We start from the raw sequence: 25,122 nt of genomic DNA on the forward strand, positions 1-25,122 counted from the left end.
CAGCCTAGTCTGTTGCAAGCGTTTGGAAATGAACTGGCTAGTGGAGTTGTTCTCTCTCTGTCTCCTTCTGCCTATCATATAAAATAAATTAATACAGTTTTGAAAAGAAGGCATGTACAATGTCCCATACCCCTTCCACCAAGAGATCACCCCCATCATCATTTCCAGTCTTTGTTTTCCATCCAACACAGTGTTTCCTAAACTTGCAAAGTGAACTTGAGTGACCCCCCCAACAGCAACGGAAGCAGCTAGTGCCATTTGTGTGACTCCCCGACTTCTGTGCCTCCCACCCACAGAACCAGCCCCCGCTGCTTCGGAACCAGGCCACTCTTCTGGCAGATTACATCGAAGGAATGTCCCGGCTGGGCTGGGGCACAAAGGCCGCCAGGGCCCCAAAGCCTCTTTGTTTGGCTGCTGGAACCTGGAGTGTTTGGGGCCTGTTCTCGTGTGGCCCCTGACCCGCTGCTGTGCCCTGGGAGTCAGGCTCCTCTAGGTCTGGGTTCCCTCGGTCTCTGATCCCTGGGGGAGCAGCCATCTCCATGCTGTTACTGCTTGTGCTTATGAGAAAGTTCTCTGTGGGAAGTGCCATCCAGGGGTGAGCGCGCGCTCTTGCTCGCTCTCTTCACACACACACACACACACACACACACCCATCAACGGCCAGGGCCTGCCTACAGGTGCTGTTCCAGGGATGTTAACTGATGCAGACTGGGACTGGAATTGTGGCCAGGAACTGGAAAGCTGCTTACCCAGCTGATTGGACTGGCCAGTCTAGACCCTCTTAGTAGGAGACACTTCCATGAGGTCACACATCTTGTGTGTGTGCACATTTCTGTCTGTATCTGGAAGCATTATATTCAGCAGGTGTTTTCTAAGTACTGCTTTTTTTTTTTTTAAAGGTTTTATTTATTTGAGAGAGAGAATTACAGACACAGGGAGAGCCAGAGAGAGAGGTCTTCAATCCACTGGTTCACTCCCCAAATGGCCTCAATGGCCAAAGCTGGGCCAATCTGAAGCCAGGAGCCAGGAGCTTCTTCTGGGTCTCCCACGCAGGTACAGAGGCCCTAGCACTTGGGCCATCTTCCATAGCTTTCCTAGTCCACGAGCAGAGAGCTGGATCAGAAGAGGAACAGCTGGGACACAAACTGGTGCCCATATGGGATGCCGGCACCTCAGGCAGAGGCTTAGCCTACTGTGCCACAGTGCCAGCCCCTAAGTACCGCCTTTGAACAAAGCGAGGGAAACCAAACCAGAAGATGTGGTCCATCCCCACCCAGAGCTTTCGGTTTCATTGAGGAGCAGTGGAGACAGGTGAACCGCCTGGTCAGTGGTTGTGTGCCTTGGGCTGCTTCTGGGCAGACCCAGGCAGAGCGGAGGTGGCCCAGGAGGGCCAGGGGTCTTGCCTGCCCCCTCAGGCTTCGTTTGCAGCCTTCAGTAGTTACTGGGTGCATTTCCAAAGGGCGGGATCTGCAGGGCTCTGCTTCCAGCTGGCTCCTTAGCTGGGCTTGGAATTCCGCTCTTGGGGAGGGTTGTTCTATTGCTGAAGTCAGCAGTGAGCAGCTCGAGTTGTTTTTCCAGGAGTACAGGCTGCAGCGAGGCCTCTGCCTCATACCCTCGCTCGCACAGCATAGGGCGGCGTGCATGGGGAAAGTGTTCGAAGTGATGAGACCCAAAGATAGGTGAGAAAAAGCAGATCTTGCAAAAAATGATGGCGAGATGACCCCAAAACAGCAGATTCAGCAGGGAGCTCACGGTGTTAGGAAATAAAGCCAAAGCCTTCTCCGCCTGCTCGGAGATGGAGAGAGAGAAAACCTGAAGTATGTATGCCGGAGACACTTATTTACATTCCTGGCTCAGTCTCCGGGGGTCAAGGCAGGCAGGAACAGAGTGGTCTGTGGGTCTTTTCGTTGTTAGTTGTCAGCGGTGAGAGCTTCTACTTGTGTCAGGGGGACAGAGAGCTGAGTTTGGTGATATGGAAATACACAGGGTGCTTCATAACATTCGTGAAAAATGGAATCGAGCAAGTTTATATGGTTGCAAAAAAAATGAAATCCACACATACAAGAGGTCTTTTCAACATTTATGGAAGGTTGAAACACAGCAAGGAGCGACAGCAGCCAGGAGTCATGAGTGACTACAGCGAGTGGGTTAATATCGAAGGAGGAGAATGTGGAAGTCGTCATTTGACAAGTTTTATAAATGAGTATTGGAAGCTCAGGAACAAGTGAAGCTGAAATTTGAAAAAAATAAAAAGATGGATGCTAATTATCAGACCAGAATCGCACTTGTAGTTACTGAGCGATTCGTGTGCAGTGGGGAAGATGAAAGAAGTCAGAATTTGAAATGGAAGCATGAAGAAAAGAAATAAGAATAAAGTTAAGCTAAGAAGTAATCTGGAGTCAGAAAGCACTATGCTAAGAATCCCCTTCTGCTCCCAGAAGTGGAAGTGCTCACAGACCGGGCAACCCTGCAAGGCATGGCATAGCCCTGCAAGGTCTCACTCCAAGGAAGATTCCAGGAGTTCCAGATCAGAGTCCAGGTCCAGATCTGCATCTAGGTCTAGATCCAGAAGAAGCTCTTGAGGGCATTGTACAAGGTCACGGTCTCGGTCCCGTTCCCATAGCCGATCCTGCAGCAGGTGTCAGAGTCGCGATTATTGCGGACCATAGCCACAGTCCTTCTCCCATGTCTGCTCGCAGGCGTCATGTTGGGAATTGGGCAAATCCTGACCCCAGCTGTTGCCTTGGAGTATTTGATTGAGGTTGTGCACCACAGGAAGAGATCTAAGAGAAGTCTTCTCTAAGTTTGGTCCCATTGCTGATGTGTCTATGACCAGTAGTCTAGGCATTCACGAGGATTTGCCTTTGTTTATTTTGAAAGTGTAGATGATGCTAAGGAAGAGCGTGCCAATGGAATGAAGCTTGATGGGCATAGAATCATAGTGGATTTCTCTATAGCAAAAAGACCACGTACTGCAACACCAGGGATTTACAACATAGGGCAGTTCACGCCGTCGGGGTTACTACGACAGAGGGTACGATCGGGGCTATGATGATGGAGACTACTGTAGCAGGTCTCATAGAGAAGTGGCGGAGGCGGCGGTGGATGGAGAGCTGCTTGAGATAGAGGTCAGACTTACAGACGGTGGGCACCTTCTCCTTACCATAGTTGTAAGATCACGTTCCAGATCACAATCCTACTCACCTCATTGCTATTAAAGCGTGAAGTTGAACACTCTGAAACCAGCCCCGGAGCTGGGATGGTGTCTGGGGACAGTATTTTTTATTGTCCTTTGTTTAAAAAATGAACAATGCCTGGTGATGTTAGGTGACTTTTACACCTTTTATGATTACTTTTGGTGGAGTTGAAATGCTGTTTCATTCTGCATTTGTGTGGTTTGGTGCTTTGTTCAAAGTTAAGTGTTTCCAGAGAAGTATATTTTGCATCTATTTTTTTGCAGTCTAAATTTTAACTGCTGAGAAGTTTCTATTGTACAAAACTTCATTTAAAAGGTTTTTCTGCTGAACTCAGGGTATGCTGAAGATCGAAACCTATGTGTAAAATGCTACCAAATGGCAAAAAGCAACAATAAACAGTTTTGGTTTTTTTTTTTTAAGTTTATGGAAATCGGGGCCAGTGCTGTGGCGTAGTGGGTAAAACTGCTGCCTGCAGTTGCTGGCATCCCAAATGGGCACCTGTTGGAGTCCTGGCTGCTCCACTTCCGATCTAGCTCTCTGCTATGGCCTGGGAAAGCAATAGAAGATGGCTCAAGTCCTTGGGCCCCTGCATCCGCGTGGGAGGACCCAGAGGAGGCTCCTGGCTTTGGATTGGCACAACTCTGGCTGTTATGGCCAACTGGGGACTGAACCAGCAGGTGGAAGACCTCTCTTTCTCTCTCTCTCTCTCTGTCTGCCTCTCCTTCTCTGTCTGTGTAACTCTGACTTTCAAATTAATAAATAAACCTTTTTAAAAAGTTTATGGAGAATACATATTATATTAAAATTATCATTCATGGATTTCAACTTTTTGCACTGAAATAATGTCATCTTTTTAAAATATTTATTTATTTGTTTGAAAGGCAGAGTAAGAGAGAGAGAGGTAAAGAGGTAAAGAGATCTACCATCTGCTGATTCACTCCCCATGTGGCTACATAGGCCAGAGCTTCATCTGGATCCCCTACATGCGTTCAGGGGCCCAAGGACTTGGGCCATCCTCCACTGCTTTCCCAAGTGCATTAGCAGGGAGCTGGATCAGAAGTGGAGCAGTTGGAATTCAAACCTGTGTACACATGGGAGACCAGCACCGTAGGCTGTAGCTTTACCTGACCCCAGCATAATCTCATTTTTCAATTCCATTCTTGAACTTCTTGAAGTATCCACATGTGGACATCTTGATCCTTCTATAACCTTACTGTCCGGGAGGGAAACTATATAAGGGGGAGGAAATAGTTTCCAGTGCATCTGACTTCATGGAGCAGGCACAAGTCTAGAAAGTTCTGTATGAAAATCAGAATTGAGTCACAGAGCAATGCTATGGAAGTTTGCACATTTTAAGAAACTGAATATTTTTGTAAAGTAAAATGGACTTTTCATAAAGCAAATCATCACTTCTTTAAGTCAGCAGTTCTTGCCCTTTGTTTAAAATCACCTTAAAATCACCTGGGATGCTCTTAAACTCCCTGATGCCTAGAGCAATTGTGGTGGAATCCCTGGGACTGGACCCAGGACTCGGGGTTTATCAAACTCCTCAGCAGTGGGCAGCAGGGCTGAGAATCACTGATTTACCCTCGTGTGCAGTTCCCCAGTGGCCATACACGTCCTTCAAATGGAGCGTCAGGTGCCTTCCAGGGCAGGATGAGCTGGTGCTGGGACAAAGACCCTGCTGTGTCCGCACAGCGGTGCCCAGTGGAGAGCTATGTGGACACAGCCCACATCTCTGCAGCAGAATGCTACCCAGAGGAACACACTTCTCGTCTGTGCAGCCCATGTGTGTCTCACATGCCTTATGCTAAGCAAAAGGTGTCAGGCGCTAGGAGCTATGTGCTTTGCTGTGCTCTGGGCATGGAGAAGGAGTGGCCTGGTAAAGGCCACAGAGAGACTTTTTCTAGGTGAAGGAAATGTTCTATTTCTTTCTTTTTTTATTTAAAGATTTATTTATTTATTTATTTGAAAGTCAGAGTTACACAGAGAGAGAAGGACAGGCAGAGAGAGAGTTCTTCCATCCTCCGGTTCACTCCCCAAATGGCTGCAATGGCTGGAGTTGTGCCATTCCAAAGTCAGGAGCTTCCTCCAGGTCTCCTATGTAGGTGCAGGGGCCCAAGGACTTGGGCCATCTTCTACCACTTTCCCAGGCCACATCAGAGAACTGGATCGGAAATGGAGCAGCCGGGACTCGAACCAGAGTCCATATGGGATGCCAGTGCTGCAGGCAGCAGCTTTACCCACTATGCCACAGCACCCACCCCTGAAATGGTCTATTGATGATGGTGGTGGGCATCATGGCTGAGTGTCAAAACCTATAGAACTATAGGGTCCAAACAGGGCATTTTACTGTCTGTGAATTGTAAGATCCCGATTAAAAAAACAACAACAACAACACTCTCACCAGCAGTGAATGGATAATTAGAACGTGGCATAGTCTTGTATTGGACTTTTATTTGGTGATAGGAAGGAATGAAATACCGATGGACGCGACAACGTGGCTCTGCCTTGAGACCATTATGCTGAGTGAAAGGAGCCAGACACAGGTCACCTGCTCCAGGCTTGCAGCTGTCGGAAATGCAAGGCCATGGAGATGGGCAGCAGATGGGGGGTTGCCTGGGGCTGGAAGAGGAGGGACTGGGAGGACCGCCTGCCAGGTTTGCCTTTGAGGTCATACAGAGCATTCTGGAATGGATAGTGGTGGTGATTGTACACCACTGTGAATGTCCTTCACACCCCTGAATTGTAAATTTTAAAATAATAAATGTTCTGTGTGCATTTTATCGCCGTAGGAGGAAAAATCCCGCTCCTCACACCTTGCTGGGCACACAGTATCCCTGGTAGAGGCTGACTCGGTGTTTGGCATGTTTGCGGAAAGAGGTGTTTGGTCTGTGTGTTCCTTCTTGGTGGAGTGGAGGGTGTGTGTCCAGGGCCCCACGGTGCACTTGAGGAGTCTCTCTAATTGGGAGGCATATGGATCCGAAGCCAGGAGCCAGGTGCTTCTCCTGGTCTCCCATGGGGTGCAGGGCCCAAGGACCTGGGCCATTCTCCACTGCACTCCCAGGCCACAGCAGAGAGCTGGCCTGGAAGGGGGGCAACCGGGACAGAATCCGGCGCCCCAACCGGGACTAGAACCTGGTGTGCCAGCACCGCAGGCGGAGGATTAGCCTATTGAGCCATGGCGCCGGCCACAGAGGCTTTTGCAAGCTTCTTGCCTTTGGTTGGTCCTGCAGTTGGGTTCGTGAGGATAGCAGGCTCAGTGGCTCGGTCTTGGGCGCCGTTGGGGGCTGGGGGAGGCTGCATGTCTTTCTACATAAAGAACAGGTCTGCTCAGTTTGATGTTAGGAAGAAGAATCACGCTCAATCGCGGGTCTTCGGCAGAGGCAGCTGAACAAATAAAGATGCGCGCGTGAAGCAGCGGGGGGTGGGGCATGAAGAGCGGCTTTTTTGGTGACTTGGGAAGACATTTATGGTTGGGAACCCAGTGACCAAAAGGCAGGATGGCCGCAAGATGAGAAAAGCCGAGGGGCGGGGTGGGGGGGTTATCTGGAGACAGAGCTTCACCACGGCCCAGGGCGATGAATCGGGCAGTTGACCCGTCCAGCTCTGCGTGGGCCTTGGAAGTCCGGAACAAGACTCTTATTGATAATTTGTCAGACCCTGAGCAGACAACTCTGAACTTCAACAGAGTCGGGATGCAAAGCCTGCACAAGGGCCTACAGTTTCCAGGCTGAACAACACGCTTATTTTCCCCTCCCTCCACTGGAAGATGAGGAAGAGACCAAAATGAAAAGTGTGGGGGCCAGAGGGGGAGAGGGAACTGGGATAAGTGCATTGCAGAGCCCCAGTAGAATAGCCACATCCACCCCTCCAGGCCCTCAGGGTTGAAAAATGTCACTGGGGTTGGCGCAAATGGGGACCTTGCCTTTGTCAATTGTTTCCAAGAGCCTGCAGCTGGACCCTGAAAGGGTGTAGGAGAATCACTGGTGGCCCCCAGTCTGCATAGCGCCTCATCGGGCACCCAGACCTGCCAAGCCTGACCTTTACAGGGGTCTCCAGACGTGACCTTGACACTGAGACCCGGGAACACTTGGCTTTGACTGTGGAATCCAGGGAGGGAGAAGCTGGCAAGGGAGCCGAGTGCCGCTGGTCATGAGTGGCTATGCAGAGATGGGACCTGGCGGGCCCTGTAGAATGGTGCAGAGCCCTAGAGGGAGGGATGTGACATCCTGAGCTTTCGACGTGCTCTGGTCCTGCATTTGTTCAAGCCTGGGACTTAGCTCCTCCTAAAGCAGCAGCTCGAGAGGAACGGAATTATTCACCCTGTCCTCAGCAAGGGGTACCCGCATACTGCTCTCCGCCACCATCTGCCTGGCCCGTCAGTTCCCTGATGGCAGGGACCACGGCTGCCTGGTTCACCGCAGTGTCCCCAGGCCTGCACGATGGCGCTCTGCATCTCACAGCCACCAGTGTCTTCTCTCACCGTCCGTATTTCCAACTGAGAGGTCACCAGGTCCTCTTGGCTCTGCTGTCCATGAGTCTCGAGCGCCATCCTCGTCCATCTCTCTCCCTGCAGACCAGGACCGAGAGAGACCGTGACTCAGATACACCTCCCTGGCTCCCAGGACTGCAGCCAGCAATGGCAGGAGGCAAGTCCTTTGAACTTGGACATGCTTGGGTTTAATCTCCATAGTCCCTGCACACTGGGGACGGGGCTGCGTTAGGTTGTAATTCGGCATCAGGCACCTGTTCCCACAACTGTGCACTCACGTGCAGGGTGGTCGTGAGAGCTGGAGAGGTGGGGGCCTAGCTAGCTGATGGGGTGACCCCCAGCCACAGCGATTAGGTCACACCCTCAGCATTCTCATCTGTGCTAATGCAGGCATCCATCAGGCTCCTGCCACCTCCCCCCTCTCGCCGTAGCTTGTTCAAAGGGCAGCCTTGCATGGCTGTGGCCATTGCATCACCCGGAGGCCTTGCAGGATGTGACAGTAGCTCCTGAGAAAAGCCAAGAAACCCCTCGAGACCTGCTGCACCCAGTTCTGCAGTTCTAGCATCAGAGCCACCCCACCCCCATGCACCAGGTCCCCTGATACACAGCCACCCACGGTCTCTCATGTGTGCCACCTGTGCCTTCTGAACATCTCCTCCCTCCCTCCTAAAATGCCCCCTCCCCATTTCCTGGTGAGCTCCTGTGCATTTCTCAATGGCCAGCTCACCAGTTCCCCTCCCTGATGAGCCCCGAGTGTGCCCCTCTTTGCTTGGTGCGCTGGGGTCTTGGAGACCCCCAGGAGCTCCTTCTGTTCTCAGCCTGTGTGGTCACTGGGCCCCAAGGACAGCAGAGGACACCTCTTGGGTCACCTTTGTCTCCCCAGAACCAGGCACATGCCTTCTACCCTTTGGCCTGGTACAGTTTTGCTCACATGAAACAAAAACAAGGCTGTCTTCCAGGAATCGGGCAGCTTTTGGGAATCGCGAAGGATGGGAGAGGCACTTTCAGTTTTCCTGCTCTTCTTGTTGCTGCTGTTGGTTCCCGGGGGCAGCAGGGGGGCAGCAGGAGGTCAGGGAGGGTGCAGCAGAGACCCCCGCTGCCCTGCCTATGAAGCCCTTCTTCCCTCGCCCACCTCGGCCTGGTTCAAGGCCCTGTGTGGGTTTTCTCCTGTGTTCTCCTGGTTCACTGCTTTAAACTTACTGCCTTTAGCCTCTTTCCTGCAGCCGGCAGGAAACTCGTGAGTCACTGTTAAGACCAAGCAAAATTCAGCCCAAGGCCTCTCAGCCTGGGGACCACGTCTGCTTCTTTCTTTTACGTCCTCCTCTGGGCGGGCATCTGCGGACTGCAGCCACCTGCTTGCTGCCTCGGGAGCAGGAAATGTTTGCCTGCAGACGGGCACGGCTGGAGTCCCGGCCCTCCTGACCTTTCTTTTTTTTTCTCCTCTTTTTTTTTTTAAACTTTTATTTAATAAAGATAAATTTCGAAAGTACAACTTTTGGATTATAGCAGCTTTTCCCCCCATAACCTCCCTCCCACCCACAACCATCCCATCTCCCACTCCCTCTCCCATCCCATTCTTCATCAAGATTCATTTTCAATTATCTTTCTATACAGAACATCAACTTAGTATATACTAAGTAAAGATTTCAACAGTTTGCACCCACACAGACACACAAAGTATAAAGTACTTAATTCTCAGTACAACACATTAAGGACAGAGATCCTACATGGGGAATAAGTGCACAGTGACTCCTGTTGTTAATTTAACAATTGCCACTCTTATTTATGACGTCAGTAATCACCCAAGGCTCTTGTCGTGAGCTGCCAAGGCTGTGGAAGCCGCTTGAATTCACAAACTCTGACCTTATCTAAACAAGGCCATAATCAAAGTGGAAGTTCTGGGCCGGCGCCGTGGCTCAACAGGCTAATCCTCTGCCTAGTGGCGCCAGCACACCGGGTTCTAGTCTTGGTCAGGGTGCCAGATTCTGTCCCGGTTGCCCCTCTTCCAGGCCAGCTCTCTGCTGTGGCCAGGGAGTGCAGTGGAGGATGGCCCAAGTGCTTGGGCCCTGTACCCCATGGGAGACCAGGAGAAGCACCTGGCTCCTGGCTTCGGATCAGCGCGGTGCGCCGGCTGCAGCGGCCATTGGAGGGTGAACCAACGGCAAAGGAAGACTTTTCTCTCTCTCTCACTGTCCACTCTGCCTGTCAAAAAAATAGTGGAAGTTCTCTCCTCCCTTCAGAGAAAGGTACCTCCTTCTTTGATGGCTGTTCTTTCTGCTGGGATCTCACTCACAGAGATTTTTTTTTTTTTTTTTTTGACAGGCAGAGTGGACAGTGAGAGAGAGAGACAGAGAGAAAGGTCTTCCTTTGCCATTGGTTCACCCTCCAATGGCTACCACGGCCGGCGTGCTGCAGCTGGCACATCGCGCTGATCCGAAGGAAGGAGCCAGGTGCTTCTCCTGGTCTCCCATGGGGTACAGGGCCCAAGCACTTGGGCCATCCTCCACTGCACTCCCGGGCCACAGCAGAGAGCTGGCCTGGAAGAGGGGCAACCGGGACAGAATCCAGCACCCTGACCAGGACTAGAACCGGTGTGCCGGCGCCATAGGCAGAGGATTAGCCTATTGAGCTGTGGCGCCGGCCACAGAGATCTTTCATTTAGGTCATTTTTTTTTTTTTGCCACAGTGTCTTGTCTTTCCATGCCTGAGAAACTTTCATGGGCTTTCTAGCCAGATCCAAATGCCTTAAGGACTGATTCTGAGGCCAGAGTGCTGTTTAGGGCATCTGCCATTCTATGAATCTGCTGCATATCCTGCTTCCCATGTTGGATCATTCTCTCCTTTTTAATTCTATCAGTTATTATTAGCAGACACTAGTCTTGTTTATGTGATCCCTTTGATACTTAATCCTATCTTTATGATCAATTATTAACTTAAAGTGATCACTTTGGCCAGTAAGATGGCATTGATTTGGAATCCCTTGGAACGTTTCTAGCTCTACCATTACCTCCTGACCTTCTTTCTCTCTGCTGTCATCTCTCTTAATCCGGTTCCCCCCTCTCTGTCCCGTCTCCAGTTCTGCTTTGGTGCCGCTCTGCCATCCAGGCCTAACAGCACTCGATGAGTGTTGGCACTTCTGTGGAAAGAGGCGTTTGGTCTGTGTCTCCCTTCTTGGTGGAGTGGCCTTGGCCCCAGGGAGCCTGTCTGGTCTTAGCAGGGCACTGGGCTCAGGCTGAGGTCCCAGCTGCAAAGCTCTGCTGGGTCAGATGGCCATGTGGCCCCTGTGGCCCCTCTTGGGACAAACATTACACCACTGGGAAGACTTCTGCCTCTGCCCTGTGCACCGGCATGCCCAGTGCCCTCTGCTTTCCTCCGCTCTGGTCACTTGTGAATTTGCCCCGTGAGATGGTATGGCCGGCCACGTCAGGGGCACAAGGGAGGGCACTGAGCAAAGGGGTACAGGTGTCCAGCAAAGTGTCTGTCTCCCTGGCCATTGATATGACTGTGGTAACGGTGGCCCGTGCAGACTGACACAAAGAAGTCACAAGGAACATAGGAGCCATCAGGACTCCAACGGGTGGGCAACCACTGGGGTCCAAGTTTGAGGACAGCAGAGTAAACTTTAAGAGCTGGCTTCATCTGGGGAGGAATGGTTTGCATCCTCAGTGTTGTTACCAGAACATGTAAACTTCAAAAGTGGGGAGAGGTCCTTTTCTTTTTCAATATTTATTTTTTATTTGTAGGAAGGCAAAGTGACAAAGAGAGGAAGAGACTGAGATTTCCATCCACTGGTTCACTCCCCGAATGGCTGCAATGGCCAGAACTGGACCAGGCTGGAGCCAGGAGCCCAGAACTCTGTCTGGGTCTCCCATGTGGGTGCAGGGGCCCAAGCACTTGGGCCATCTTCTGCTGCTTTCCTAGACACACACAGGGAGCTGGATCAGAAGTGGAGCAGCCCTGGTGCCACAGTGCCACCTTGGGAGAGCCTTTCCAAAAGGCCCATCTGTTCTAATGTTCTGGCGAGACGGCACCCGCCAGATATCTGGATTTCCTCTTCAGTCCTGACCCAGGCCAGTTACTGATTTCCTTTCTCGTAAGCTGGCCATCAAGTGCTTTGTGCACAATGTAAGTGGGTGTATTTGGTTTGCTTTCATTCATTCTGTTAGACAGTAAATATTTATTGGACATTTGCTGGGCCCTGGAAGTGTGAGTAGACACAGAGCCTATCCTTGGAACTGTGGCTAAATAGTGACACAGGCAGCTTCAGTGGGGCACCATCAGAGCTAGGGGAGGGACTGTCAGTTTCTTAAGGCTGCTGTCATAAATTATCAAGCGTGATGACGTCAGACAGCACAGGCTCCCTCACTCACAGTTCTGGAGATCAGACTCTAACGGGTCCACCTGGAGGCTCCGAGGGCGAATCTCACCCTTGCCTTTTCCAGCTCCTAGGGGTCGCCTGCGGATGCCCTGGCTGCCGGTTCCCTCTCCATGCACAGAGACGTCACGGCAGCTTCTCTCCCGTCTGTGACTCTCTCACCCTTTGGTCTCCCTCTATGAGGGCTCTTTGCGCTGGCCTCAGGGACTCATCCAGGATAATCCTCTTTAATTTAATCCCATCTGTGAAGCCCCCTTTGCCATGGAAAGTGCACTGTTACAGTTTGGGGAATTAGCATGTGGGTGTGTCTCGGGGGCCACTGTTTAGTCTACTGCAGGGGCCAGTGCTGGTCACAAGGGGATATCTGATAGAGGAGGCCTGGCTGTGCCAGAGATGCAGGCTAGGGCCTGAGGGATGTGTGGGATTCGGCACGGAGAAGGCGCAGGTGTGTGAAGGCCGGAGGAGAGGTTTGCGGGGCTGGTGCAGAGAATGATCCGTGCGGCTGCTGCAGGGGACGAAGTTTTTTTTCGAGGGCTTTGGCAGCCAGGAGAGGTGTCTGGGGAGCCAGGTGTGGCGTTTAACCCTGGACATCCCATGAACACATTCATGCTTTAGAAGCCATGGGAACAAACCGTGACTGGGCTCGGAATCACAGACTCTCATGATGGAAGCAGCTTTGCAAAGTGTGTGGCCCAAAGAACCCAAGAAGGTTAAGTGCAGGCCCAGAGTCTCCCGGAGAGAAACCAGGTGGGACTCAGCTGATCCTAACCACAGCCCAGGAGCAGGGCTCAGCAGCTGCAAGGCACTTTGGAGCCAAGAGCCCAGTGAAGGCAGACATCAGCAATGGGAGAGAGACCGTTGGAGGTGCAGCTGCCCTGGCCAAACTCTCCCCTCCAGCAAAGGCAGGCCTGCAGCTGTAGCTGTGGTTGTTCATCTCAGGGCTCGGGGCCTGTTCCTCTCTCCTTTTGCCGCTGGCACTCGGGAGGCCGTCTTGTGGCCTTAGACAGGACCTTGCCCTTGGGATGCTGTAGGGTCCGGAGGTGGAGGTGGCCTGGGCCTCGGCAGAGAAGGCAGCCACTGTAAAGGTTTCTGTCTCCTGCCTGCAGCCCTGGAGCAGCTGCTGACGGAGCTGGATGACTTCCTGAAGATTCTGGACCAGGAGAACCTGAGCAGCACAGCCCTGGTGAGGAAGAGCTGCCTGGCCGAGCTCCTCCGGCTCTACACCAAGAGCAGCAGTGAGTGCGGGCCCCGGGGCCATGGGAGGGTGGCTATGCGTGTCACCTGCGGCCGACTCGCTGAGAGCCACTCACTGGTGGCTCAGGCGACAGACACTGGTTGTCCCGCACTTGTGCAAGTGGGACGTTCTGGATCCAGGAGTCGGCAGAGCTAGTCCCTCTGGGCTTGCTTGTGGCTGTCTTTTCTGACGCCCGCACGGTGGTTGAAAGTAGGGAAGGGATAAGACATGGTCGTCACGTTGGCTGGGGCTTCCTGGGTACACGTGTGCTGACTTGTCTCACTTAGAGACACGCCCACTAGCTTCATGCTATTGCTCCAGAGGAAGACACTGAGGCCTGGAGACTTTAAATAACTTGCCCAGTGTTGTCCAGCCCAAGGGAAGGCAGGAGAGCATAATTATAGGACCTGAGAAATCACGGGACCCTGAGTTCCCACTTCTCCTCTTCTTTATTGTGGCAGAGTCAACATATAATAAAGTGCGTGGATGCTAAAGACTCCATTCAGTGAGTTTTGATGATGGTATACATACACGTGTTTACCTTCCAGAAAGTTCTATCCCCTTCCCAGTGAATTCCCTTCTCACCCCTGTCCCAAGGCAACTGTTCCGAGTTCTGCCACTGTCCTGGAGCATTGTAGACGTGGAGTCAGGCCCGTGTGTGTGCTCCAAGTCTGGCTGCTTTTGCCTGGGAGCTTGGTGCGTGGTGCTGGGCGTGTCAGCAGCTTGTGCTGATGGCTTTGGCTCACGGCATCCTGTGCATTTGCCACCATCTGTCTGTCCGTTCACTTGCTGGTGCACGTAGGGTATTCACATATTTGGGCCCTAATGAATAAGACCGCTGTGCACATTTTCATCTTAAGTCTTCTTGTGGACATAGGGTTTCTAGCAAATTCAGATATAAAAAACAAAACAAAACAAAACAAAAAAAGGCCAGCGCTGCGGCTCACTAGGCTAATCCTCCGCCTGTGGCGCCGGCACACCGGGTTCTAGTCCCGGTTGGGGAACCGGATTCTGTCCCGGTTGCTCCTCTTCCAGTCCAGCTCTCTGCTGTGGCCCGGGAGTGCAGTGGAGGATGGCCCAAGTGCTTGGGCCCTGCACCCCATGGGAGACCAGGAGAAGCACCTGGCTCCTGGCTTTGGATCAGCTTGGTGCGCTGGCTGCAGCGCACCAGCCGCAGCAGCCACTGGGGAGTGAATCAACAGAAAAGGAAGACCTTTCTCTCTGTCTCTCTCTCACTGTCCACTCTGCCTGTCAAAACAAACAAACAAACAAACAAACAAAAAACCCTAGGGAAACCTTCTTGTGAAGGTCTAACAGATGAGTTGATTTTTATGTCATGTTTGGGAACAGAAAAGCACCCTAGGAGGGCATCTAATCCTCCTGCCTGTCTGCGGGAACAGCAAGGTCCCTGCCAGGGAAAAGAAGTGTCCACCTGTTGTAGCCGTCCAGTCCAGAATTCTCCTTGCTGCCGCGCTTGGGGTGAACCAACCGGAGGCTGCCAGACCTCGATGTTCCAGGGCCTGTCCCCCGCTCTGCTCCAGGGGGACAGGATTCTGTTCTCTGGAGATCAGAGAGGTTGCAAAGTTGGAGCGAGTTCTGGAAGAATCAGTCCAGCTCCCATCACGGCTGCTGGCTCTCTAGGCCACGCCCGCCTGGAGTTCCCAGGCTCCTGGCTTTGCAGGGAGCGTCAGCCAGCCGCACATCAAAGAAGCCCTTGGTGGGAACGGGGCAGAGGGGAAATCCACATTACAGAGGGGAGGGGGGTTAGGGGAGAGGTGACTCACTCCACCAAAGGCGTCATCAGCGGAATCCTTTGAAAAACACACGCCTCAGACCGTGGAGATGTGCTTCGACTTGAGAGCCTTCAATTATAAAGAATGCTTCTGTTGGGGATTGGCAAACACCTCTTAGAGATGGGTCTGGCCCGTGGCTTGTGGTGCTCACCGCGCAGGCAGCGCCTCCGTACCGAATCCCCCTTTTTGGTTGAGTTGCTCGGTAGTTTCCGGTTGGTGACCTTTGTCCTGCCCTCCATCTGCACTTATAAAACCAGCCCCTCCTCGCCCTTGGTCTCTGCAGCTTGCTAGTGGGGAGAGGATACTGAGAAGGGAACAGGGGTACCCAAGAAACACCTCCAGACTGGCCCCCAGTCCCGTACAAACACATCTGGCCCCGGAGAGGCAGAGTGGGCAACACAGCAGCCCATTGATTTTTGCTGCTCACTGTGTCCCAGCACCAAGCCTGATGTTCCCAGGGGCGTAGGTTTCGGAATTTCGTCCTCTTCCTGTATCTGAGGGAGTTGGTGTCATCCCTGCTTCCTGGTCTTGCTGACCAAGGAACTGGGGCCTAGAAGGTCATGTGCCCACGGGCAAGTGGCTATGAGCCAGGGCCCGGGCCTGAGCAGGTGGCCCCAGTTCCTGCCCAGTGCTGTACTCTACCTGATGATTTGTTGTGCCTGCACAACCTGCACCCCTGAAATGAAAGCATGCATCCTCCCTGGCCTGCCCTGCTGTGTGTATCGACCACAAACAGCTCGGCCTGATAGGACTTGCAGGGGAAGGCAGGCTGCTCATTTGCAAGCAGCCTGTGGCCTACATGGGCTGAGCTGTGGCTCACAGGTTTGGGCTGGGCGTGGGCGAGTGAGTGGGCTGGGGGCTGGGGGTCAGGGGTGCATTATTTTCTCAGCGGAGTTGACCATTTGGCTTTTCTGATCTTTTGTTTTCTTGGCCGCACGTGACTCTTCTACTCTTTTGCTTTGTGCCTGGACGGTGGGGTCGAGTGAGGCCTGTCCGTTGGTCTTCCACCAGCAAGGACCCTATCCCCTGCTCTCCCTCCTTCCCTGAGAATCTGCCTCTCTGTCAGGAAATGCTTCAGATCTCTCTCCTCTCCAGCCACAGCAAGAATTCCTGTGTGCTTCCTCCCCACTCCCACCCGAGTCCTCTGGGAATGACTTCTGCCTGCTACAAGGGCCGTTTCTCTCTGAGCACCGTGAGCTCTGCTCTCCAGCAATGCCCGGCCCTCATCATCTCCCACTCACTTGTGTAACCGCCCGGTTCCAGTCTGGCTCCCCCACAAGGCCGCTGGACCCACTGCTGATGCTGTGTGCTCTCCGTCAGGGGCTGGCTCAGCAGCCTCCCTCTCTTGGGTCAAGTTCACTGTGCTTTGGCCACAATTGCAGAAGGTATTGGGAGCCGCTGATAACCAGACGGGGTAGTCGTGGGTTAGCAACCCGCTGTGAATCAAAACCAAGTCAGCTGCGCCTTGCAGAGAGGCGAGGCAGGCGGATGAGGTCCCGTGAGGTGGCCAGCGTGAGTTTTCTCTGTAATTTTCAAACCCCCTGTCTTGGGGAGAAAGCGCCTACTCGGACTCCCTGCCTTTGATTGTTCGGTACAGGAGTGCGAGCCGATAGGAATAGGAGTGAAGAAGACGAACGCTGGTCGCCGTGTTCCTCTGTCCCTTGCAGTGCCGTCCTGATGTGTGGTGGTTTGCCTCTGCATGTGTGTTTACGTTATTTTTTCACGTAGGATGCTGCGGACGAGGGTGAGTGGTCGGCGCGGTGTGTGAGTCATCACTTGGGATGCCCGCATCCCGGCGGCAGGGCGCTTGGTTTGAGTCCTCACTCCTCGGCTTCGGATCCAGCTTCCAGCTAATGCACAGCCCAGCAGGAAGCAGGTGTTAGAGAAAGTACTGAGTCCCTGCCCCTGAGGTGGGAGACCCAGATGGAGTCCAGGCTCTTGGCTTTGGGCTGGCTTATGCCTGGAGGATACAGACATTTGGGGAGTAGACCAGTGAGTGGAAGATTTCTCATTCTCCTTCTACCTTTCAAGTAAAATGAAAACAATAATAAAAAAAAGAAGAATGGCTGCCTGCACACATTTCCACCTGTTGACAGTTGACATACTTTTCTGTTCTTCATTTTCCTTTTTTTTTTTTTTTTTTTTTTGCTATTCTGAAACTTGATCTTTTAATTCGGCTCCAGGTCTGAGCTATCTTTGTGAACAGCTGCCTTATTATTTTTCACGGTTGGGTGGTGTCCACTGATGGATGGGTGAACCCCCCTGTTGAGTCACCTCCCTGTTAGTGGGAGTTCAAGTTGTATTCTTAAAAAAAAAAAAAAGCTCATACTCTATTGCAATGAACATCCTCAAAGATTTCCTTTCTGTGCTGGGATTTGCTGTGGGGTACAGTTCTGGCAGTGGAAGTACTGTGACAAAGAACATGAACTGTATCCTGTCCCCCAAAATCATCTCCCACATGGCTCTGCCGGTTCACACACTCGCTGGTAACCTGCTTATTTCTTTAAATTTTACTTACTTATTTCGGAGGCAGAGAGACAGGAAGACAGAGAGCCCTTATCCACTGGCCCTCTCCCCAAATGCTTATAATGGCTGGTCTTCCACATGGGTGGCAGGGACCCAAGTACTCGAGCCACGGCCTGCTGCCTCCCAAGGTGGACTAGAATTGGAGCACAGCCAGGACTCAAACCCAGGCACTCCCGTCTGGGATGAAGGCGTCCCAAGTGGTGTCTTAACCCCTAGGCCGTCTGCTCACCCCAAATCTATTTCTCGTAAGTTGGTATCCAGCCATGTACATGCATGGGCCACGGTTGGTTTGACCAGTTTCCTACTGTGAAGGCTTTGGGCAGCTTCCCGTGTTGCTGGCTGTCATTTGCCATCTTTGTTTGCAGTAAGAGTATCTCAGTTTTTCAACTCTGCTCATGTGTGAGTTCTCTGTTGTTTTTTTTTTGTTTGTTTGTTTGTTTGTTTTTTTGACAGGCAGAGTGGACAGTGAGAGAGAGAGACAGAGAGAAAGGTCTTCCTTTGCCGTTGGTTCACCCTCCAATGGCCGCTGCGGCCGGCGCACCACGCTGATCCGAAGCCAGGAGCCAGGTGCTTCTCCTGGTCTCCCATGGGGTGCAGAGCCCAAGCACTTGGGCCATCCTCCACTGCACTCCTGGGCCACAGCAGAGAGCTGGCCTGGAAGAGGGACAACCGGGACAGAATCGGTGCCCCGACCGGGACTAGAACCTGGTGTGCCGGCGCCGCTAGGCGGAGGATTAGCCTATTGAGCTGCGACGCCAGCCCTGAGTTCTCTGTTCTTGACACCTTATGAGTCAGGTCGTTTCAGCGTGCTTCTTCGCTCTACCACGCGGACAAGAACACCGAGCGCAAGGGTTCCGTGTTCTGCCTGCGGTTATGTCGTTGATGGCAGAGCCTTGTCTTCCGCCTGCCCCCGCTGAGCACTTTCCCCTGAGCTACACGTGGGAGAAGCGACTGCCCAGCTCCCTTTGCGGCTGAGTGTGCAGGTTGTGGGTAAATCCATCCGTCCCTCCTTGTTCTCTCCGTAAACTCTGGCGGCCCTGGTTCCAGGGGTGACGTTACTGAGGTGGCAGTCCTGTGGCCGGGGGATGGGGACCCATCCAGCTGCCCCTGTCCCTCCCGGTTCCCAGTCTGCTGGCCTGCTGGCCGGAGTCTGGCTGCCTTTGGCTCTGGAACAGACTGACACGGAGCCGCTTCCTTCGCCAGGACTTGAATTGGGTCCCTTGGCTCAGTGACACGGTCTCCGACCACTGGAATTTATCAGCCACAAGTTTCTAGGAAATGTAAATTAAGGGCAGGATTTGCAGAGGAGAAACTGGGTGAGCCTCCTCCCAAGGCTTCCACAGAAGGCTCCTTGGGGGATTGGAAACCATGCAAGGGTTGGGAGGCCAGCTTGCCTCTGGCCCCCAGCTCTGCAGGGGTGACCTCACTTGCACAGGAGTGGTGTTGACGGAGGGGGTGGGTGGTGCCACTGCAGGGTGCGGTCTCCAGGGCGCAGCAGGTGGCTGCGGGCTTCCCCGTTCTAATTCGCAGCATGTTCACCTGTGTACACTCAAAGCTCTTACGGTTTGGCTCTTTTGCCTCCTGCTTCCCCAGTGACACCCACCTAGGGGCCTGGGAGCTGAACTTCTAGATCCTCGGAATGACCTGTCTTCTCTGAACATCAACTCTGATTAGCCTGTGCAAGTAATTCAGACTAGAGTGAGAATGACAAATAGGAAAGATTTGACCATCTAAATGAAATACTAGGATGCCAGGGTGCTAGGATCCACGGGGTGAATCCCTGAGGAGTGGGTGCCTTTCAACTTATCCCAGAAGCTCCCCTTCTGCACCCCACCTTTCTCCCCACTCCCCCTGTCCACCCAAGGCTGGGAAACCAGGAGTCATCCGCTTGTTTCTGTTTTGGAAATCTGTAGAGTGTATGACAGGCTCCATGAGCGCGCTCAGCAGAACCGGAGCTCGGGACAGCATCTGCAGGCAGATGCTGGCTCTCCGCCAGCCCCTCCTTCCCCTTCCCCTTCCCCTTCCCCGGTCACCATGTGCCATCCTCCCGCAGGTTCTGATGAGGAGTACATTTACATGAACAAAGTGACGGTGCACAAGCCGCAGGACGCCGAGTCTCAAGACCAAGGTAGGGGCTGCGCCGACTCCCAGGACAGGGAAGGATCGGGGCTCACTTCCTCCGCCCGCCCAGCCAGCACGTGGCAGGCCCCCGGGAGTTATTTTTGGGAGCCACATTTTAGTCGGAGAGTATTTTGGGCTGAAAAGATATTTTGGGATGTTTCAGTAAGCCACCACCCCCGGCCCAGAGGAGAAGAAATCTGTCCCTAAAATCCTAGCTTTTCCCAGCATCATGCCAGCAACAGGAAGTCCTAATTCACATGTTCTAGGAAGGCGGAGGCTGTGTGTGCTGCAGATCCCGGGGGTCCGGCTTTCTGCCCTGGACAGAGCCTGGGCAGGGAGGGGAGGGGATAGGGTGGCCATGGGGAGTGCCGTGATGTCTGAAGGTGATACCGAGGGTGCTTGCTGGGCACGGCGTCCTCTCTCCCGTGGCAGGGACGGGTGGCGCCTTTGGTGGTGCCGACAATTCTCTCTTACACCTCCGGGATGGGTCTGGCAGGACCCAGCAGGCCAAGAGGCTTTCAGAGCCGCCTCATTGCAGAGGAGGGGGCAGGAGCAGCTCCATCTCCTGACTCCCAGGCCCGAGGCTAGAGAAAGGTGGGGTCGCAGCCCCCCAGGCGCTTGGTTCTGTGAAGGGCTTCCCTTGGAGACATCAGCCGCCACAGCCAGGCCTCCCTGGGGCCAGCAAGGCCGGCTAAAACATCTCCTAAGGGCCCTCGTGCCCATCTGCAAGTGTGCAGAGGTTTGGCGGCCTCACTTCCTCAGTGTGGCCTTGCCACCTCCTGTCCCACCACCAAGCCCAGGGCACAACAGAGCCCCAAACCAGAGTGTCCCCCTGCCCCGGGCCGCTAGCCTTCTGAGGAAAGGAACTGTTGGAAGAAAAAGCTATAATTGCAGGGTCAGTGCCGAGAGTGGCTCAATATAGTGACCACGGCAGCTCCTCTGCGGGCTGGAGCTCTGCGGCCAGACTGTTTTTCACATGGTGGGGGGTAGGGGGTGGAGCCTGCCAGAAACCCAGAGCCAGTCCCTTCCAAGGAATCTGTGGCTGCAACGCTACTGCGTCCTATTCTTGGAGGAAAACAACTTTGGCTCCAGGAACCGCCTGCCCGGGTAATTGACACCTGCTCACATAGAACTCTCTGGAACATGTGACCAGACATTCCTGGGTAATGACCCTACCCTGCCATGGGGCTGGCCGTCCCTCATGGAGGTTTTCTCCTCTTGCTGCCACAGCGCCCACGGAGCAGGGTCCACTCACCAACGGGGAGCCCAGCCAGCACGCCTCGGCCCCTCAGAAGAGCCTTCCGGATCTCCCGCCGCCTAAGATCGTGAGTGTCAGTGCGGGACCCTGACTCCCTGGTGGGGCTCTGGAACTTCCAGCCACTCTATCAGGTGTCAGCCTATCAGGCGTGTGGCATGGACACCTGCTGTGTGTGGCACCTGGGGCAGGGCCCTGGGAGAGACAGAGCCAAGGAACCCTGCCCGCAGGTGATTTGTTTGCCCAGGGCTGCCATGGTCCAGGTGCTGAGGGTGCCACCTGCGCAGGGGCCATAGATAGCTGTGGTCACTGGCTTGGGCCACTGTGACCTTTCAAGAATGTAACCCAACACTGCACTTCCTGTCTGAAACCCACCAGCAGCTCTCTGTAAACCTAGAAGAAAACACCCCCATGCCTTAACAGCTCCAGGGCCTGCACAGTGTGGCCCAGCTGCATGTCCAGCCTCATCACCCTGGCTCTTCGCTGGCCGGCCTTCTGCTCCTGGATCGTACCACTGTGGTTGCTCCTCCCTTTGCACTTTTTGAGCCCCTGGCTCTCTGGTGACTGGCATGTCCTCATTTCTCAGAAGTTTCTAGATAGACTTTCACTGGCCTGGCTAAGTGAGGCATGCCATTCTGGTCCCCCCCCCCCCCAGTGCTACCTGTCCCCACCCAGTTACTCCTCCATGGCACCTGCCACCATGGAAGCCATCTGGTCTATTGTTTGTCTCCTCTACCAGAGGTAAGCTCCCCAGAACAGGGGCAGTGTCTCTTCTTTACTTTGTGTCCAGTGTTTGCACACGGAAGGCCATTTGCAAACATTGTTCATTTGGATGAATGGATGGATGCATGGATGGATGCATGCATGCGTAGATTGATGGGTATATTCGTGGATGGAATTATAGAATCACACAGACTTGGGTTCTAGTCCCAGCCCCGGCAGGTACTAACTCTTTGACTTGAGGGAATTATTTAAGGTCTCTGGCCCTTTTATCCTAGCGTTTAAGTGGAGGGATTGTTCACACTTGTCTTGTCTGGTGGTCTGTGCCCTGGGCTAGCGCTGTGCAGCACACTGGGCTAGGATTTCACAAAGAAGGGAGTAGTATGCCTGCATTGTGGATGAGGAAGCCTGATCCTGTGTAGCCTCTGGGTGGTGGGGTCAGAATTTGATCTCAGGTTCTTTTCTTCCCCAGGGCATATTGGAGGATTCCTAGAGAAGTTCCAGGGCCACAACGGGGAAGGGTTTCTATAAGCAGCAGGGGCCCAGCCCAGTGACCTCTCCCCTGCTCTGTGGGCTCAAGTCTCCACGGAGGGGTTCTTGACCCCAGAATGGCTCTGGACTGGTCCTGCCCTTTTGTGGAGGGGCAGCAGGCTTCCTCAAGCCACCCCCTCCTGCAGCCACAGCATGCAGCGATTGGCAGTCCTGAAGTCCCTGGGACAAAGTCCTGATGCATGAGGCTGGGTGACAGCTGTCAGGACACGCTTCATCTCAGGCTGGGGGAGACGATGGGTGGACTGATCCTGAATCCCTGGGTGTTTCCTGTGATGCTGATCAGTGCCAGTGACCACCCCAACTCACAACCTTCCAGTCCACTCCATGCACACAAACACCTTCCTCCCCACCATCCTTCGGGGGATGGGTGTTTTGTCACTGCTTCTTTAAGCAGCTTCCTGGATTTAGCACTTTGGTCCAGGTCCTGTAGTTGGGAGGTGCAAGGCCAGGACCGGAATGCAGGTTCCAGGCCCCCTGCCACCTCCTTGATACATCCGTGTCCCTGTAGCCCAGTAAGGGTGCATGTCGTGTTTCTTCCTGCTGCAGGCTCCCCTCGCTTGCACGGCAGTGTGTGGCTCTCCTGTCCCATTGCTGGGAGACCTGACGTCATGAGAGACGCTGTGATGCTGTGACTAAGGGTTTCCAACATATCCCAGGGTTTTGCTCTCTGGGTGCTAGGCCTGGAAAGGTGGCTGTTGTGAGCCAGGCCTGGATCTTTGCTGTGATGAATCCAGCGTCTGCTCCTGACCCAGGCACCTTGGCTTTGCCAAGTGGTGGGGCGGCAGCTGCTCATGGTCCACACCTGGTGCGTAGGGGCATCCCCAGGCAGTAGTAGCGCTGAGCACCAAGGGTTCGGCAAACCCAGGTTTTACCGTGGACTGAGAGGCCCAGGGCCTGGTGCTGGCTTAACACTTCTCACCTCCTAGGGTCATGGTGAGCCCCTGGGCTTCTGGCTTTCACTACGTCACTGCCAAGCTCTGTGCCATTAGCACCGAGGGTCTTGAGCAAAGGAAGGGAGGGCCTGTGAACCCCCCACTAGACCACACTTCCTGTACCACCTGTGACAGGGGGCCTCTTGCTTCTCACGACAGGAGAGGCTTGTGTCTTGGGGCTGGAGTTGGGGAAAATTTCACCTCTTAGGAGTAGCACGAGCCCAGAGTAGCCTGGCAAAGGTGTGGTCGCTGTTCCTGTGGACAGTCTCCAGGAAGCCCCCAGCAGACCCGGCTGTAGCCAGCTCCCTCCTTCCTTGTGCACCTGCTCTGCTGAGAAGGACATGGGGTGTGGGCTGCACCTCCTACTTCTGTCCTAGGCGCCTCTATCCCAGGGGGTTCCGGATGTGGTGTGAAGCAGGGCTGGAATCACCCCAGGATTCTCTTCTCACTGCCACACACCTGTACATGTGTCTTCGCTCCCACAGGCCCCATCTGGTCAGGTCTGGACTGAAGCAGCCGTAACTCCCAGTGCAAGCCGCCCAGAGGAGTGCGATCAGGGTGGAGCTGTATCTTTGGCTCCGAAGGGGGAGGAGAACTCCAGATTGAGCAATGTCGCAGGGCAGGAACACGGTAGCTCCAATCCTGGGAGTGAGCCTGGAGGGACCCTGTGGCTTCTTGTCCTCACACACAGAAAACTTTCCCTTCTCTGGTGACCCCAGAGCTCTGAGTTCCAGGGAGGTCCATGCACCTGAGTGCTGTCCCCCAGATCCCTGATGGCCCTGGACTCCCTGGTGGCCATGGCAGAAGTAGATGCTGGCCTGGGGTCGTCTGTGCCTCTGGCTAGCCAGGTTTATGACCTCTCTCCCAGGCCCAGGGTGCTTGCTGGCCGTGAACACTGGTTCTCTTTAGGGTAGCTTGGGGCCTCACTGTGCCCCTAGAGATTCAGCGGAGAGCAGCCCTGTGCAGCCACAGAAGGGGCAGCCAGAGGTCTGGAGCAAGTCTGTGGGTGTGGACAGTGACTCAGGCAGCTGTGGCCTTTCCAGGCTGATGTGTGCACAGCCAGGTGCTGTGGTCACTGCAGGAGAAACAGATGCGGACTGGCCACTGTTGCTGCTGCTGGCCAGCTCAGCCAGCTCCGCCCATCTGCCCAGTGAGGCCTGAACACGCCTTGGCGCTGGTCTTAAGTGACCTGCTCTGTGGACGAAGCAGTGTCCTCCCTGGAAAGACGTTGCCATGGTCAGTGGGGAGGCTGGGCGGGGCCTCTCCACTACCCCCATCTGGGATCCTTCCACAGTGCCCTCCGGGACGGGTTGCTTAGGGCTATAGGAATGCCTCAGGTCACCTGGGCCGCTCCTTATCTAAGCTCTTGTGAACAGTCCGAATCAGAGCTTGATGGCCAAATCCGTCCCACCACCTGCTGCTGCCAGTAAAGTTTTATTGGAACACAGCCAGCTGTTGAGTAAGCATTGTCTGGGGAAGGCTTTGGTGGGGCTACAGCTGTAGAGCTGGGAGCGGGGAGAAGAGACCCAAAATGGCTTACAGATCCCTAAAACATTGTCCAGTCCTTTCCAGAAAAAAATTGCTGACCTAAAAAAAATTAAGAAAAAAAGCCAGCAGGGAGCCTTTCCTTTGTTGTCCCTTCTCTGAACAGTCAAAGTTGCTTCAGGTTTGCCCATCAAGGCTCTTCTGCACCTTCGTTTCATAGTCACCATCATAACGATGGTAATTAAAGCAGCCAGGTGGACCAACATTGTAGCATAGCCCATAAAGCTGCTGCCTACAACAGCAGCTCCCGTGTGGGTACCAGTTCATGTCTCCACTGCTCTTCTTGTTTTTTTTTTTTAAAGATTTATTGATTTATTTATTTGAAAGTCAGAGTTACACAGAGAGAGGAGAAGCAGAGAGACAGAGAGAGAGGTCTT

At 53.7% G+C, this 25,122-nt stretch overlaps 1 protein-coding gene and 1 pseudogene across 5 annotated transcripts in view; both read left to right on the top strand.

The window, feature by feature from the left end:
* The window catches only part of AFAP1L2 (actin filament associated protein 1 like 2), a 110,801-nt gene that overhangs the window by 55,524 nt on the left and 30,155 nt on the right, over positions 1–25,122 (top strand). For all 5 annotated transcript variants that reach the window (XM_062214579.1, XM_062214580.1, XM_062214582.1 and 2 more), the window contains 3 exons: positions 13,174–13,302; positions 19,674–19,748; positions 20,972–21,066. In XM_062214579.1, coding sequence (XP_062070563.1) covers positions 13,174–13,302; positions 19,674–19,748; positions 20,972–21,066 — 299 coding nt within the window. The remainder of the gene's footprint in view (positions 1–13,173; positions 13,303–19,673; positions 19,749–20,971; positions 21,067–25,122) is intronic.
* Positions 2,412–3,218, top strand: LOC133776276 (transformer-2 protein homolog beta-like; annotated as a pseudogene).

The sequence above is a fragment of the Lepus europaeus genome, chromosome 17 (genome assembly GCF_033115175.1).
Source record: "Lepus europaeus isolate LE1 chromosome 17, mLepTim1.pri, whole genome shotgun sequence".
Taxonomy (NCBI): domain Eukaryota; kingdom Metazoa; phylum Chordata; class Mammalia; order Lagomorpha; family Leporidae; genus Lepus; species Lepus europaeus.